The sequence below is a fragment of the Acipenser ruthenus genome, chromosome 1 (genome assembly GCF_902713425.1).
Source record: "Acipenser ruthenus chromosome 1, fAciRut3.2 maternal haplotype, whole genome shotgun sequence".
In the NCBI taxonomy this organism is placed as follows: Eukaryota; Metazoa; Chordata; class Actinopteri; order Acipenseriformes; family Acipenseridae; genus Acipenser; species Acipenser ruthenus.
In genome coordinates, this window is record NC_081189.1 from 22,228,335 (window position 1) to 22,244,623 (window position 16,289).

Genomic DNA, 16,289 nt, shown 5'->3' on the forward strand with positions numbered 1-16,289 from the left:
GTTTGTCAACCCCCCCGAACCTAAGTTATAAACTTCATTAATAGGAATATCGAGAGATTTTTTTAAAAATAAAAAATGTGTTTAATTCCTGGTTGTGAAGATACATTATTCCGATGTAAAATAGTTTTAAACACAATGAAACATGGAGTTGGGCGATTAGGAAATTATACAGGTCAACTATCAGATGGGGGGTGGCCGCCGTGTGGGGGGGTGTTTGTCATTTTTATCTTTAGTCAACAGCACCATTCAGCAGATATGTAGGCACAGGGGAATGCCCTCTATGAATCTGTGTTAAGCTTGTCCTGTGTGGCTTATTGTTGTGCCAGGATCCTTTAAACAAAGTACTTGAGTGGCCTAAAGCAGTACTAACATCTCCAGCAACCCAATTTTTAATTCTCTCAAAAAATTGAAATGCCTGCCCTTCACATGCCAGGGGTGTTTTAGTTTGGGGTTGTGGGGAATATTGTTTTTACCTCTTTAAATTTGAAATAATACATTTAAAAAAAAACGTTTAAATACTAAATATCGAGGTATCCCTAGATAGGTTATCATCTGCTCTTTGCAAAAACACTAACGATTTTAGTGAGCAAGCCGTCTAAGGGGGTAAATGGGTCATCCAATGACGTGCCCCCATGTGTTCTGTATAGGTTATAATGGGCTACACTTTGGGGTGCTGCTGATCGTGGGGTACCGCTTGCTCACTAAAATCTTTTGTGTTTTTGCAAAGAGGGGGTTATATCCTATCTAGAGATAACTGGATATTTAGAGAGCAAACCGTCTAAGGGGGGTAAATGGGGCATCAAAAGACGTGCCCCCATGCGTTCTGTTCTGGAGTGGATTTGAGCCAGTTCAATATAAACTCCTGCACCATTTCAAGCCAAGTGTTTCCCTCTCTGGTCCTATAAGTTATCACTCAGGGGTTGTCATTGCATGCAGAAAACACACACACACACACACACACACACACACAAATGCACTCACACACACACACACACACACACACACACACACACACACACACACAAAATGACTGAAGTGTTTATGCTTGAATTCATGTGTCATGCATACTTTTAAATACTATTGCAAAATCAGTATTTTATCTAGTGGTTTTGAGGAGCTACTCCTATCTCATCACTGAGAATCTCAGTAGTTAATCATTCAAGAACAGAGGAGATGAGGCTAAATGACAAAACAGTTTCTTTGCCCCAATGATTATTGCCTTTGCCAGACAGTTTATTTTTATGGCCGACTGTCGTTCACTAACAGTCTTGTTTGGTTGAACAAGGACCTTTTTGTTTTGACTTTGATAAAGATTGGGAAACACTGCACTGGCTATATATTTACGCCATGCTGCATATCCACTGCATTGTTTAATGGTAGCTTAATTGTAGAAAGCAGGCAGGAAACTAGTGGTAAATAAGAGAAATGAAAGTGTTAGAAGGGCTCAAGGTTGACATGATTGTATTCAGAATTTCACCACTGAGTTTGTTCCGTGAGCAAGTGTTGGAATGCTGGCAACCCAAATTTATACAAGACATCATCCCCTGGCTATGAGGCAAAGTTTTCCATTTTATTATTTGTACTAATTGTTAATACCCAAAACAGCAGAAAGTTTATATTCATATCCTTAATATATTCACGTTAATAATTATTTCATAAAAGAAGCTACTGTATTTAGTGGCATCCTATATATATATATATATATATATATATATATATATATATATATATATATATATATATATATAGGGCAAGCTAATATATATATATATATATATATATATATATATATATATATATATATATATATATATATATATATATATATATTTCCCTTTCCCCTCGAGAATCGCTGAACTAGACCACGCCTCTATTCGTTGGTCACAAGAGGCGTGTCATAATTTATAACAGATGGAATGCTGTAGAATGCAAGAAACTGATCAGGGCTTGGGAAGGCAGCGTTTTATTGCAGAACTATTGAGGGACTAACACAGACAGGTGACATAAACGCAAACTGAAACTGATGGGGAAGAGAGATATCATTGTTAAGTGATACCAACATAAAATAATAATAATAATAAATAAATAACTTTGCTGATGGATATATAAAAAATATGAAGACGGGAGAATTTTAAACCAATTCATTTTTTTGTTTTCTGGTCATTCTTGAAAACTTGGAAAATGATTGCGATAAGAAAACGGTAAGCATTTGATCAATATCTTTCTTTACCAAACGATTTTACTAGAACGTTTGCTGTTGCTGTGTATTAGCCTATAGAAGAAAGCAATATGATTTCATTGAAAATGTTAAAATATGCGATATAGAGCAGCCATGAAAAAGCATTTGAACTTGGGTGACAATGAAAATCTGGTAAAATGATAGTGAAAACGTAGCAAATGCTTATTAGTACTCCAGCAGTATAACAAAAGCCTGTTAATACACTCACAACAAACAGACTTCGTGCGTTGTGTTTAACACAAAAGAAAGCGCAAGGCAGATGTACTGAGTTGAATAAAACAATATTATACAAAAAATATCACAAGACCAGTGGGTTGTTCTGAGTAGTAACTTGCTATTTTTATACCCATATCTGAGTAAAATAATAACACATACCAATTGTTTTTCATGATGTTTTGTTTATATATATATATATATGTGAAAAAATAGCAGGGCATAAATGCAGAGTAAACGTGTGTAAAACATTAGTAATTACTGTGCTAATTCAAAATATACTATTAAGTCGACACTGTGTAATTGCATTGAATCATACAGTACCTTTAGATACCTTTGTTTTACTATGTGCTTCTGAGTAGCCCTATACTGTACTATAAACTTCAATCTTTATAATTTAGGTTGTGACCCAATGCTGACAGGTCTGTGTACATTCAACTGCTAATTTGTAGCTTTGTTTTTTTTTTTTGCCAAGATTTTCAGTTTTAAAGAATCTGGAACCAAAAAAAAATGAGAGATCTCTGAAGCTGCTATCATCAAGTGACCAACTGTGAACTTTGCCTTCTGGGGACATTTATTGTTTTTTTCAAAGAACCAAACATGTCTATCAACTACATTATCACTCTTCACTACAACTACACAGGGAAGCTTGATGTACGAGAGAAGAGAACGGGTGGCATGGACTCAACTACTGTGGCCTTTTTAATCATATGTAGCTTGATCGTGTTGGAGAATTTGATGGTGTTAGTTTCCATATGGAAAAACCACAAATTCCACAACCGAATGTACTTCTTCATTGGCAATCTAGCACTTTGTGACTTATTGGCGGGAATAGCTTACTTAGTAAACATCCTTATGTCAGGAAAAAATACAATGAGCCTGTCTCTGACCGTTTGGTTTGTGAGGGAAGGCAGCATGTTTGTAGCACTGGGGGCTTCCACGTTCAGTTTACTGGCTATTGCCATAGAAAGACACATGACCATGGTTAAAATGAGGCCATATGATGCAAACAAGAAATACAGAGTTTTTCTCCTGATTGGGACCTGTTGGCTTATTGCTGTCTCATTGGGAGCATTGCCCATCCTAGGTTGGAACTGCATTGGTAACCTTCCTGTTTGCTCCACTGTGTTACCCCTTTACTCCAAGTTCTATGTTGCTTTCTGCATCATCGTTTTCATTGCCATCTTGCTGGCTATTGTTGTTCTGTATGCCCGTATCTATGCGCTCGTCAAGTCCAGCAGTCGAAAGGTGACCAAGCATAACAATTCAGAGAGGTCAATGGCTCTGCTTCGAACCGTAGTTATTGTCGTTGGGGTCTTCATTGCATGCTGGTCCCCAATATTTATTCTGCTTCTCATAGATGTGGCTTGCGAGAATAAAAAATGTGACATATTGTACAAGGCTGACTGGTTTATTGCCCTGGCTGTTTTAAATTCTGCCATGAACCCTCTGATCTACACACTGGCTAGCAAGGAGATGCGCCGGGCTTTCTTCCAATTGGTGTGTGGCTGTCTCTTCAAGACCAAAGCAGCAAATAGCCTTCAAATACAGCCAACGCCGGATAACAGCCGAAGCAAGTCCAGCAGCTGCCATTCCCAGAAGCAAAAAGAAGGAGATTTTCCACAAATCGTTGTACTGCCGAATGCTATTACAAAACCCGAGCCTTCACATAACAGTGAAGGGTGCTGATAGCCACGGAGACACTTTTAATTGTGTGGACTTAAATCTGAACAAGAACTTGCCTCTTCACTCTGTTTATTGCCTAAAGACACATACAACAGCAGCACAAAACTTCAAGTTTTGAGGTTTACTAAAGGACTTTTATTTAACGTGCTTAATGTTAAAACACTTTCTTCAGTTAAAAATATGCCTTTAAAACATCATGTTATGAAATGTCAGGTCGTTACACCTGAGGGGACATAATTAAAGTGTAAATGACATTGTATTGTTAAAAATAGAGTACTGTATAAGAAAATGATAGTCATAGATGTAGTTAGTTGTAAGCAAAGTATTATTATTTATGTTCCTTTTGCTTTTTTAATATTATTATGTACTGTACTTTACAGGAAAATATATCTCTGCAACTTAATGAAAAAGTATACTGATTAATTATAGACAAACAGTTGAAGGAAAAGTATTTACTGGTATGCCTTAAAAGCTTTATAAAGGTCTATTGTTTATGATATATATTCAAATATGTTAAGTGCTCATGAAATGCAGAATTAACCCCATCTGGTGGATAAAATGGGTTTCTGGAATTAAAATGAATTTATTGTCAGTTTCAATAAATCAGGGAGCTCAATTGTGTAAAATGCCATTTTAAGTTATATGGTATTCAAGAACACCAGTCAATGATACAATTCCTGATTTTGGCCACTAAGCTGGTTATACATGTGAATGTTATTGGATTGTTTTAAGTAATATTGTATTAAAGTGAAATATTTGAATTTAACACATACAGCACGTGCATGGGCCTTTGATGATGAAAAGGGAGACAAACTAAGCCTTAATGGTCTGTTGAATTGATCTAAATTGCAGTGGTTTAAATACCTGAAAATTTAAATACAGCCCTCTCATGGTTATGAAGCTCAGTAACCGTGATTGTGAGTCACATGTGTATTTATGCCAGCATTTAGATAAATTGAATAGACCCCTTAATGTTTCTTGTTTGTTGAGTATCAATAAATGTGTATTATTATTGACACGCTACATGTAATATATAGTGTACATAAAAGATATGTAATAAGGTAATTTAAAGTGGCAACAGTCAGTATTTTCTTAGCTATTAAATAAAATAATGCATGTGAACAATTTAAAATGTCAGTGGTGCTTGTTTTATAAGAAATGTACATTTATTTCTATTATGTTAAAATCCTTCGGAGTGACTCTATTGCAATTCTAAAATGTTTTTTTCTTTTACTTTTTTGATATATTCTGGGTTTAGGGGCCTTTTCGAGTTCAGGAGCTTGTTTTAGTTGCCTGCATTAGACTAATTCATCTCGAGAACAGGTATTAAAGATATAGTTTATTTTTGTTTTGCTGTCACCACATGGCCTGGCTCTTATTTATTTAAAGGCACTTTTGTTTATCTAGCCTGGTTTACATAGGTATGTGGCTTCACCTCACCATACTATAGCAACCCCTACTGGCCAGGCGCTCAGGGGTGATACTTGTCCAGTAATCCGCTGACATCTGTTTTTTTCAAACTTCTTTATTATAACTTCTTTATTAGTGTTTCATTTCAGTATTGAGAAAAAAAAAAAAAATCTTTGATAGAAGACTAGATTTTTTGAGAAAAGTTTACTGCATATTCATGTTTCTTACTTGTAATAATTAGTTTTCTATTACTTCTTAATGGCTCAATTACTTTATTTTATTTATCTTTAACAAAAGGTAAGATGATGTGTTTATAAAAGCCAGTGTAACGCAGTTCTGTGGATGAATGATTATTATTGTACGTATTCTCCTTTACAGCCTGACCCAGCTCAATTTGGTCCCAGTGAAGATCTGATCTACATAGAAATTCATTTTATGTTACCGTTTTTGAAGTTTAATACATTTGTACATACTAACCTGTGTGCTCTAGAGGTGAACAAACTCCTCTGCTGAGATGCATTTAAATCCAGACACGGAAGATGGCAGAAAAAAAATGACACATTTGCTGTTTTATTGCCAACAGTCTTACAGAGTAATGGTAATTGACATAATCAAAGGTTAAATCTGTAAACATCTTCAGGAAATTACTTTTGTGTTAAACCTTTTATTCCCAACCCCTTTATTTAAATGTCAGTATAGTACCATTCATGTTCAGTATAGAAAAATCTAAAAAGAAAAGGTGCGACCGTTTAATCTCATGCTGTAACATTTTAAAACACTATCTCAGAGTAAAGAAAACTGTCTACAAAGAAACGTCACCATCCCAAGGGTTATTAAGAATACTCACTAAAAGTACATAGAAAAGGCACATTTTCCAATAACATAGAAATCTGGCATTGTCTTATCATGAAAAAAGACCTTAGCAAGACCTTTTGACCTTGGGCCCCATTTTAATGATCTAAAGAGCCTCAAATCTAAATACCCTCACTTTTTAACACTATATTGATCTTACTGGTGCTTATCCTCAGGGGGGGTATTTATTAACCCCTTATTCTGTAACTTTTCAAAGTTAATAAAAAAATTAATACTATATAACAGGTTTCTAATTTTTATGGAGCATTAATAAGATCTGCTGCCATTTAGATTACTAAAATGAACCCCTTTGTTTTACAATGAAATAGAGGGCACTTGTTTCTAGCTATAAAACACCCTTTCACTTATTATCTCAAATAAAATGATTTGTTACATTAACACTATAATACATCCCAGCCAAGTTAAATAGCGCTTGCTTGCTTACTTTAGACCAATACTGTAGCTGTCTTAAAAAATAATATAAAAAGTTTAGAACAAAAAAAAAAAAATGATATTTTAACAGACTATGAAACAAAGGTCTTTATTTCTTATTTTATTGTGAACTTTTGGGGTGTAGTATCAAAGGTAAATCAGTTGCTTAAACCAATGCTTCACAAAACTGCTTTTAAATTAAATATGGATTTAAATTGCACTCATTGAATAAGGACGTATATTTTACTGTTTGGCAAAATTGTATTACAAATAAAGGAATACATATTAAAACAGTTGGTTTCATGATTCTACACTCAAGCGAAAGGTTTTCATTCATAATGACTGAGGTAATTAACTTTATTTGGGCAGCATCTGAGCCGGGCTCATTGCAGCAGTTGAATGTTATGAACCCATCTCGCGTTATATTGCACAAGTAAAAGATTTTCTTCAGCTGTTTAAAATGTTCTCTGCTATGCAATTAAGAACTTTTCTTTTTAATATCACAAAATACAGTAGCATCAAAGGACTCGATGTTCTTGGATGTCATTAGCAGAAACTTCATTTAACAAGTCATTTGATAATTCAGTGTAAAGTTTACAAAAAATATTGTTTTTCTAATAAATTATGTTTTTAAATAGGGGTGCATTCATTAACCACACACAGTTTTCACAATTTAACCCCTTGAGCAAAGTGAATATGCAAAAAATAATCGGACTGAAATCTGAATCCTTATAAATTCACCTCCAGTACGCTTATTATCAATCAGGGCAAGCTTGTGATGTTCACTGTCCTATACATCAGATCTGTCCCACATTATCAAAAATGTACATAGTTTTGTCTTGAATAAATACTTTTATACAGCCAGATTAAGAATGAACTTTCACATTATGTGCATACACAAACAATTCTCAAAGGGTTAAAGGTCTATACATTTACCACAATAACTGTATATTCTCAAGTCATGCGACTTTGATGACAAATGTGTGTTTTGTATAGTACTATGAGCAACACTTTTTAAACAGCAAGTCCAGATAACTCAGTGCAGTTTATGGACAGGTTAAAGTATTTTGTGAGTAAAGCAAATGTACACATTTCTGAAGCAGAATCAACCACGATCGGACACTGTGTTAAAAACTAAACTGTTACATATTAGCTGCAGTTAAAGTTATTTCTGATCATTTAAAAAACGTATTTTCTTAAAATATTAGCTGCTGCTTTTTTTCTTCTTTTTACTTTTACATATTTGAAGTAGTCCAACTTTAACCAACATATTTGTAAATATGGTTGTGCTTGTTAGACTAGAACATTATTTAATCCTAAAATATTTTTTTTTGTATTCTCACATCAGTGAGATCATAGATCATTTAATCTAAACAATTAACAGCTGCATTTTTAAAACACACCAAAATGAACATCTATTAATTAAACCAATATGTCATCTCGAAAAATATATAATTTCAATAATCACAATAAAATAATCACAGTTCTAAAAATCAAGTGTGTTGGATCAACAAACTGCTTCCAGTTTTCCTAAGCAGGGGAACTGGGGAATCATGAAAGCATGTAAAAGACACTGGTATCTTATATTTGACTTTTTTTGGAGAAAGTTGTGATTCGGTTGTTTTCCATTTGAAAGCATTCACTTGTCACTGGCTTCTCTCGACTGGCTGTTTAAGACACAGTTCACTTCCAGCAGAGACTATTGGCAAATTGTTGTCACGGTGATGGCTGATGAGGTGGCTTATGCTCTCAAATATGTGATCTTTTGTCCGCACCTTTAAAAAAAATAAATAGATAAAAAGATCAAGTTAGTTATTTGCCAAACACTCAATTACAAATTAAAACTTAAGTCACATAGTCAAAATTCAGCCTAAAGTTACAGGCATTAGGCTGACCTTTTGTTACTTCAATTATAAAATCACCTACAATTTCACTGGTCCATAAATGTGAATTGAACTGAACACACACAGCATACAGCTTTATAAAAAGCATTGTACCATACACTTTTATATGTAGAACTAAAGTCGCTTAGATTTTACGTTGTTACTCACTTAATTGAATGGACTCTGCCTGCTCTAGTCATGGCACAATCCATGAATTTATCTAGCAAATGGTAAAACTAAAACATCCAGCACAGAAACATTAAAAAGCTTACATTTTTAAGTGCTCCTTTAAATGACAGCTTCCTGCCCTTGGATTTTGTAACCAACTTCAAAACCAATTCAATTGTATTATTTTATAGACTGTTTGTATTTATTCAGTACAGTAGGCATGATGCATTACTTCAACACCCCACATGATGATACATTACAATATACAGCCACAGAAGGGTAGTTGTACCTGGCAGTACCGCTCCTTGAAAACCACTAGGTGGAAAAAGTTCAGTTAAAGTCCGCCTGAATAACAATAATATGACTTGGTAATGTTACATAAGTTTGAAGCCCACTGCTGTAGGCTTTAACTGGCTGGTTTCTTATAAAACACCGAGCCCTTTCATGTCTGCATGTGCTGCATAGCACTGTGGGGATGCAGCCGTGTCCACTGCTAGTGCGAGAGCACATCCAGTTACAGTACACTTTCAACAAAAAGTCAGTCCGATTACTTTTCTTAAGGAAGGTAAATTTTACATATTGACAAAATTAAGTTTACCGCTGAGGTCATGATCATTCTAAAATAAGCGTTACCACACAAAATTGATTAAATTAAACCCCTATTTAACCTACTGTATTACTAACCAATCTTTCTTACTCAGGTCAGCAAACCTGTTGTTGATAAAATGTCAGCCCTATAAGTTAAGTACCCCCCCCCCCCCCCCCCCAGTGGTTGCATTATATAAAGCTTTTCTAAGTTTAATGTTTACAAAATGTGCCAAAAAAATGACTTATTTTACATCAGTGTCTTTATAAATGATACTCAAGGCATGTAATCATTGTTAGAAAAATAACATGTAACCAGCTCATGTGTAGAGGAAATGGAACTAGAATATGAAACCTTTGGGGTTGAAGTCTCAGTTTAGCCACATACGCACTGTATGGCTCTGGGCAAGAAATGTCTTTTGTGCTTTCCATTTCCCTGCTGCAACACTGCTTGGAAGCAGGAGTCAGCTGATAAGAGACGCTGCATTTCAGTCGTCATGCTCAACACCACATACTAGTAGACATGTAATGATACATTGAGGTATCATGCATGTTATGGTTCTGATGGGATACTTGTACAATGTGTAACATGATCAAGTAATCATTATTAAGGCAAAAACCTAATGAATTATCATTAAAGCTGTACTTACTACTGAACCTCTGTCCACACATATACTGTACCAGGATTAGCAAGTAATACTTACTGTCCCTTCTGGGTCTACCAAAAGAAGATGCTTGGACTGGCCATTGTGCATGCCTGTCAGTACATATGAGCCAGGATTGGTGGTGCTTTTCCTGACCAGGAAATCTCCATCATCTTTCAGCAACTGTTCAGCTTCTTTCCTGCTCATTTCTCCATGATACCAAGGCTCCAATTTCAGTTCTTCTTTCACATTGAAGGTTGCTGCTCTCGCTAGAAGAGGGCTACTGTTATCAATGGATGCAGTCTTGTTTAAAACAGGGCTCCGATTCCTAATGGCATCTTCAAAGGGTTCTGGACACAACAACAACATGTATTAAACTATTAGAAAATAAGCTCTGTGCTGGACTGAATGTGTCATTATTAAACTCATGCCATTAACCTGCCCCACAGTTTCAGTAAAGCAGGGTTTCACAGCGTGTGCTAAGCAGGGTTTAATAGTCTCTGTCCAACAATGAAAGCATGGGTGGGGTGGGGGGGGGGGGGGGGCACGACTCATATAGGAGCAGAACAAAATGGAGAACAGAACTGTTCAAAAAGGGTTTCACTGTGAAATTGCTATTTAAAATGAAAGATTCAACTATGTAGTAATAAGCGGTCAGTAAAAATGGTGCTGAAGCTAGATAAAGAAATGGATTTCAAAACCTTGAGGCATGTAATTTGTTATGCTATTATGAGTTGCACAGTTGCACACCACTATCAGCTGTAATTCATTAATATGGGATACTGTACTTTGTTTTAGTAATACAGTTAACACAGTATATTTCCCTGTAATTATAAAAACGTGCGCTCCAGGATAAGCGCTTGTTTATCTTGTTTATGTGTAACAGATCCATCAAGTCATATCCTAACTCTCTTCTTTCCTGTTTTCATTGATTTTCTGACATTTAGTAGCTATTTTTATGCCATTCCAAGTATTGGAGAACATTTAGCTGCTCTGGTTATCGACTTTGTCAGCTGGATTTGCTGCTGTATCAACCAGATCTTAGATCAACGAGAACAAAAAAAAACATTGTGAAATTAAAATAACCAACTAACTTCATTGAAAGACAAAAATAAATTAAAAAAAGGAGGCAGAACAAAGTTAAGATGCTAGATAGCACCGATGTGCACTTTATTTTAATTTATTATGGAATACTGGGCCTTTAAATGCTAAACTAGAAAATGGACACGTTTAAGTTAGTACAAGTACAGGATAGTGAACATTAGCACATTTGGAATTAACTCCCACGTTTTCTCAAGAAAAAACAGTCCACTTTGTCATTTAAGGAGGCAGTGTGTGGTCCAGTAGTTAAAATCCAGGGCTTGTAACCAGAAGATCACCGGTTTAAATCCCACTCCTGCCACTGACGGACTCACAGTGTGATCCTGAGCAAGTCACTTCACCTCCTTGTGCTCCACCATGCGGAAGAGATGTTAAATCAATGTCCTATTGTAAGTGACTCTGCATATAATGCACAGTTCACAGCCTACCTCTGTAAAGCACTTTGTGATGGTGGTCCACTATGAAAGGCGATATATAAAAATAAATAAATATTATTATTATTATTATTATTATATAGGCTGCGTACACAGAGTACTCTGTATGTTGTGAATATAGGAAAATTAAAATATGTATAACATTTGGCAATAGCCATTAGTATCATTAACCTTACTTTTCCAGTCGTTTATACATTTCTGGAAAATTAGAGGTAATGAAATGTATCCTAGTCTAAAAAAAACATAATACACGTGCTGGTTTGTGCTGCCTTTGCTACCTATTTTTCTCCCACTAAGGCCACTTGTTTAGAATTGATATTTATCCACTCTTCAGACTGTACATTGTATATGCAAGTGACCATCTCTGTTGCCACTGTCAATCCAATCACCTCTTTTCAACCAAGCTCCCTGTTGGTAGACCAAGGTAAATAAAAATACTGAATTCCAAGCAGCACTGTTTTTACATGGGAAGCACATGGGCCACTAAGAACTTTATATAGGGGTTTCCTTTTAAATGAACATTGATTTATTTGGAGTTCAGGCAGCTGGAAAGGACTTTTTTACTGATCCTCTAAGCACCATGATATACTTTCAGGAACTGTTTTAATTTATTTTCAAACAATATTCAATTTATTTCAGAAGTATAATAAATGCTCTAATTAAAGTGTATCTGAGATTCAGCTTATATAATATCTTCCTAACATGTTGCTGTTTTTGAAGCCCTGGTACTAGGAAGCCAATAAGTCCACGCAATTTTTGTATCCAAACGGATAAGGTATAATTAAATGCAAAAAGAACTTTGCAAAGACAATCACATGGCATTGCTATAATTATTTTTGCAAGAATAATTGGAAGGTTTTATACAAATAACAGTACTTACTCATATCAAATATATCTTTTCTAGGACTGTCTTTGGCAGTCCCTGCTGTTCCATTGATCACAGTGTCAGAGTTGGCCTGCAATGCTACCAGAGCCTGGACGTCTATGTGCTGGGTGTTCACGTATGTCGGGACTTCCCCCATTTTTGGCAATTGCGTTTTCCCTTCTGGTTGACAAATCACATCACTGGAACCTAGATAAAACAGATTACGTGGAAAGAGGAACAATTGTCTATACTGTAATACCAAATGTTTTAACCTTTAATGGTGGTTTCATAGACCCCGGTTAGCACTATAATCTTTGACTACCTAACATTAACTTTGTTAAGGTACAGTAGTCCACAATTCGTGCTGATCGAGTTCCGCTAATCCAGCTGTCAAACTACTTGCTTGAGATGGCAATTCTATTGTAGCCTCCATGGTGTAGAGGAGATGAAAATTAAAATTTAAGTAATAAAGTTTGCATACATTTAGTGCAGTTTCACTAGCCCGTGTTTAGTTTATTTTGGAATACATGTTCTCAAAGAGCGAGTATCACAATTTAAACTCTGCAATGTTGTACAGCTGTTCTTTTTTTATTATTATTGACACTTTTACATTTTATTGCTGTGTTTTTGGTTTCTCAAATTCTTCTCTTACCTGAGGTTAACTCAATCTCCCACTATGGGATTGCTTAACATAAAATAATAATAATAATAATAATAATAATAATACAGTCAGCACTTGCATATCCACCCCTATAAAATTTTGACTTCAGTGACGGTTAAACGTGTGTGACGCATATCTGATTATTTCATTTTGGCACGTTCCAACCCTTGTGTGTTTTTCAGGGGACACAAAAAAGATATAATATCAAAAATACATATCTGAAAGGACTGTGTTTTAAAATAAGTAGGCTTCCATTAGATGTACTGTATTGGTTGTGTTGGTATAGTACTATATTTTTAACAGAAGTAGTATTTTAATTCAGAACGACATGATTCTGAAAACGTCACTCGCCAAAACTAAAGAGACGACACGTTAACTGTAATACAGTACATACTTTTAAATTCAGTACGTATTGTAGCAGTATGTAAAATTTCCCATTAATGACCTAACAACAAAATCAAATCAAAATGTTGTCCATGCACAGAACTGCGTAAAACATAAAAGGCAATAACAATTTAGCAAAACCAAAAAAAAAAAAAACTGGTTTCCAGAATTAAAACACTGTCCAAAGTCTGTATTAAAAATTGCAGAATATAGTGCTCGATAAGACCCTAATGTCACAGTTCATTTGCAAATGAAAATGCACAAAAGATCACAGATAAAAAAAAATACATCATAGTATCTAAAACTGTTTAATGATTAACTGTTACAGTAACTTGTCTCGTTCACTTTGTTTTGGATGCGTTTTCGTCAGGTGAAACTGGAGGAAGCTCTGTGTAACTGCACAATATAAGACAGACTGATTTGGCATTAGAGAGAATTAAAAAAACAAACAAAAAAAAAAAAAACCAAACGCGGCCTGTGACCGGATATTCAGATAAATTGTAACATTGAAGAGATGGGCTTTGTATCAGAAAACTGGTGACAGAGTCGGAAATCGCGTGTGACGGGTAAGTGCATTAATTTGTTACATATATATATAAAATGGTGATTGATTTTATTCTTAATACAAGGGTGGTAAAACGCGACTGACGTGTATCTGGGTAACAGATATCCGAGTGCTGACTGTACAGACATGTGGCCCAGCCTGTACTGTGGTAGAGCCAGTCATTCTCAAAACTAATTATTTTTTTCTTTCTGTACTGCGGATTGCAATTTTAAAAGACAATGCATTAAAACACTATTTCTCACTTCCCGGTCTCACTTTTTCATGAGCTGTCCATAAATCACAAAAAAAACAGAGTAATGACTGTATGAACTTTGATATATCATATTAACTTTTCTTTTTAACTAACATTTCAGAGAGGCTAAATAAGAAATATGTAGATTTTCTGAAGACCTGCTATAGATCAGAATCAGATTTTATGCAGGAGTTTTATTGATAGATATAAATCCCCTCTGCAGCCAATACAATACTTTTTGTTTAAGATTTCATCAACTCTATTATTGATCACTGCAATAGCAACTGAGTTAACTTGTAAATAAAAAATAAATATGGATTAACTTTGGAAACACACTTTATTATATGCACAAAAAAAGCCAAGATAAAAAATACTTTAGAAAGAGAAGAGATTTGCTTTGTGGATCTAAAACTCCAGTCTAATAGTTTAACCATTAGATGGCGCACTAGGAACTTGAATTGTTGAGCCAACCAGAAAGGAATGATGATGTAACCTCTGGGATGTCAGTCCCCATGTAAAACGCTGCTCAACCAGCTTCAGGAAATATCAGAACTACATAAAGGAGTCACACAGATCTGAAATAGCATCGCAAGGTACCAGCATTTTAAGTGAGCTGAGCAACTAGGAAAACAGAAATAGCTGATTAACACTGACAGGTATTGTTATAAAACATATATAGATGTGTTTCAGTCTTGAATGTAATATATTATGTTACATCTGCCCTTGCCTGCATGTACTTCCCTCTGTACTGATGAGGGTGTCCCTTTTAGAGGAAATATGTAACTGCATATATTAAGTGGAGTTCTAACTGAGCAAACAAAGCATGGTGGACTCTAACACTGTATGTGTGGAGAATCTAGAGTAGAAAGTGACTTTAAAAGGCAAGTTTGACAGTGTGCTTGACTAATTTTATAAATGTAAACTTTTTTTTTTTTTTTTTTTTTAGTGCTCATGACAGCGGTAATGAAAGTTAACAGCTGCTTCAGCATTCCCGATTACCTTGCCTGACAGGTGCAGGCTTCCGATCATCACTCTGGTTCTCTACAAAGTGTCGTCCCTGATAGTAGGTTTGGTCTCTTCCAGTCATCGTGGTGGGCTATAACATACAAACAATAGTTGCTTTCAAGTTGCAATAATACAAATCAAATCTACAGCAATAATAGATTAATCAGTTATCCTGTGGTTGTAGAGGTCTTGTGATCTACAAACGGACCACAGCTCCTACTACTAAACTGTGAACTCTAGAAAGATGACTTCCTATAGGGTTGGTCAAAAAGTTGTTACACAACACAGACTTTTGTTTAAACAGGCTGGTTATGCCATGGTTGATTCCCCGACATGTATTCTATAACAAAAGTTGCTCTCCAGCAAGATAGCAGAACTAATAGACTTTGATAAATGGCTGATTGTAAGCAGCGCCTAGCTGGAAAACTACACGTTACTGATGTTTCATGGGAAACTTTCTCAAGCATTACTTTGCTGGAGATCATGGCCCTCAACTTCTCTGAAAGTGAGGAGGAGGCAGTACCCAATGATCCATGGAGGGACGACGCTTTACCAGATAAGAGGTTAGTTTGTCCAACCGAAATGGAGTGAAATTCCACAAAAGTCCACTTTGCAATGACATGTATAGACCCAGAGAAGTAAACTGCTGTGAAATTACTGAATAAATCAACTGTTAACTGACAAAAATAATAATAAATTTGCTGCCACTGAAGTGAACTGTATCTGAACTAAAACGATATTATAACTAGGGCTTCTGTTTTTTCATTTTTCGGTGCTTATTTTTTAACTATTTTCGAGTTTTATGTAAATAGTTTTTTTGGGGGGCTTTTGCTTTTTATATATACTGTATGAAGTTATTGTTTTTGGTTACTTTAGTTTTTTTCTGTCACAGTATGTATGAACTCAACAGTACTTGCACACTTCAATTGT

The 16,289-nt window shown here is 35.3% G+C and overlaps 2 protein-coding genes across 6 annotated transcripts in view; one reads left to right on the forward strand and one right to left on the reverse strand.

Moving 5' to 3' along the window:
* The first annotated feature begins 1,928 nt into the window (after positions 1-1,928).
* LOC117409209 (sphingosine 1-phosphate receptor 3) lies at positions 1,929-5,932 on the forward strand. Its single transcript, XM_034014872.3, has 2 exons — positions 1,929-2,201; positions 2,928-5,932. Exon 2 carries the CDS (start codon positions 3,053-3,055, stop codon positions 4,139-4,141), a length of 1,089 nt encoding a protein of 362 aa, XP_033870763.3. The 5' UTR covers positions 1,929-2,201; positions 2,928-3,052; the 3' UTR covers positions 4,142-5,932.
* Positions 5,933-6,937: 1,005 nt separating this feature from the next.
* Positions 6,938-16,289, reverse strand: part of LOC117409208 (SHC-transforming protein 3) — a 46,657-nt gene continuing 37,305 nt past the window's right edge. For 4 of the 5 annotated variants that reach the window (XM_059022072.1, XM_059022075.1, XM_059022061.1 and 1 more), the window contains 4 exons: positions 15,354-15,450; positions 12,528-12,719; positions 10,173-10,462; positions 6,938-8,607 (listed from right to left, as the gene is read on the reverse strand). In XM_059022072.1, the coding sequence (XP_058878055.1) occupies positions 8,479-8,607; positions 10,173-10,462; positions 12,528-12,719; positions 15,354-15,450 (708 nt within the window). In that variant the 3' untranslated portion in view covers positions 6,938-8,478. The remainder of the gene's footprint in view (positions 8,608-10,172; positions 10,463-12,527; positions 12,720-15,353; positions 15,451-16,289) is intronic. The other variant, XM_059022067.1, reaches the window with a different exon arrangement.

Bases quoted from the DNA above. Each gene is read 5' to 3' on its own strand.
- LOC117409209 (XM_034014872.3), top strand. From the start codon at position 3,053: ATGTCTATCAACTACATTATCACTCTTCACTACAACTACACAGGGAAG.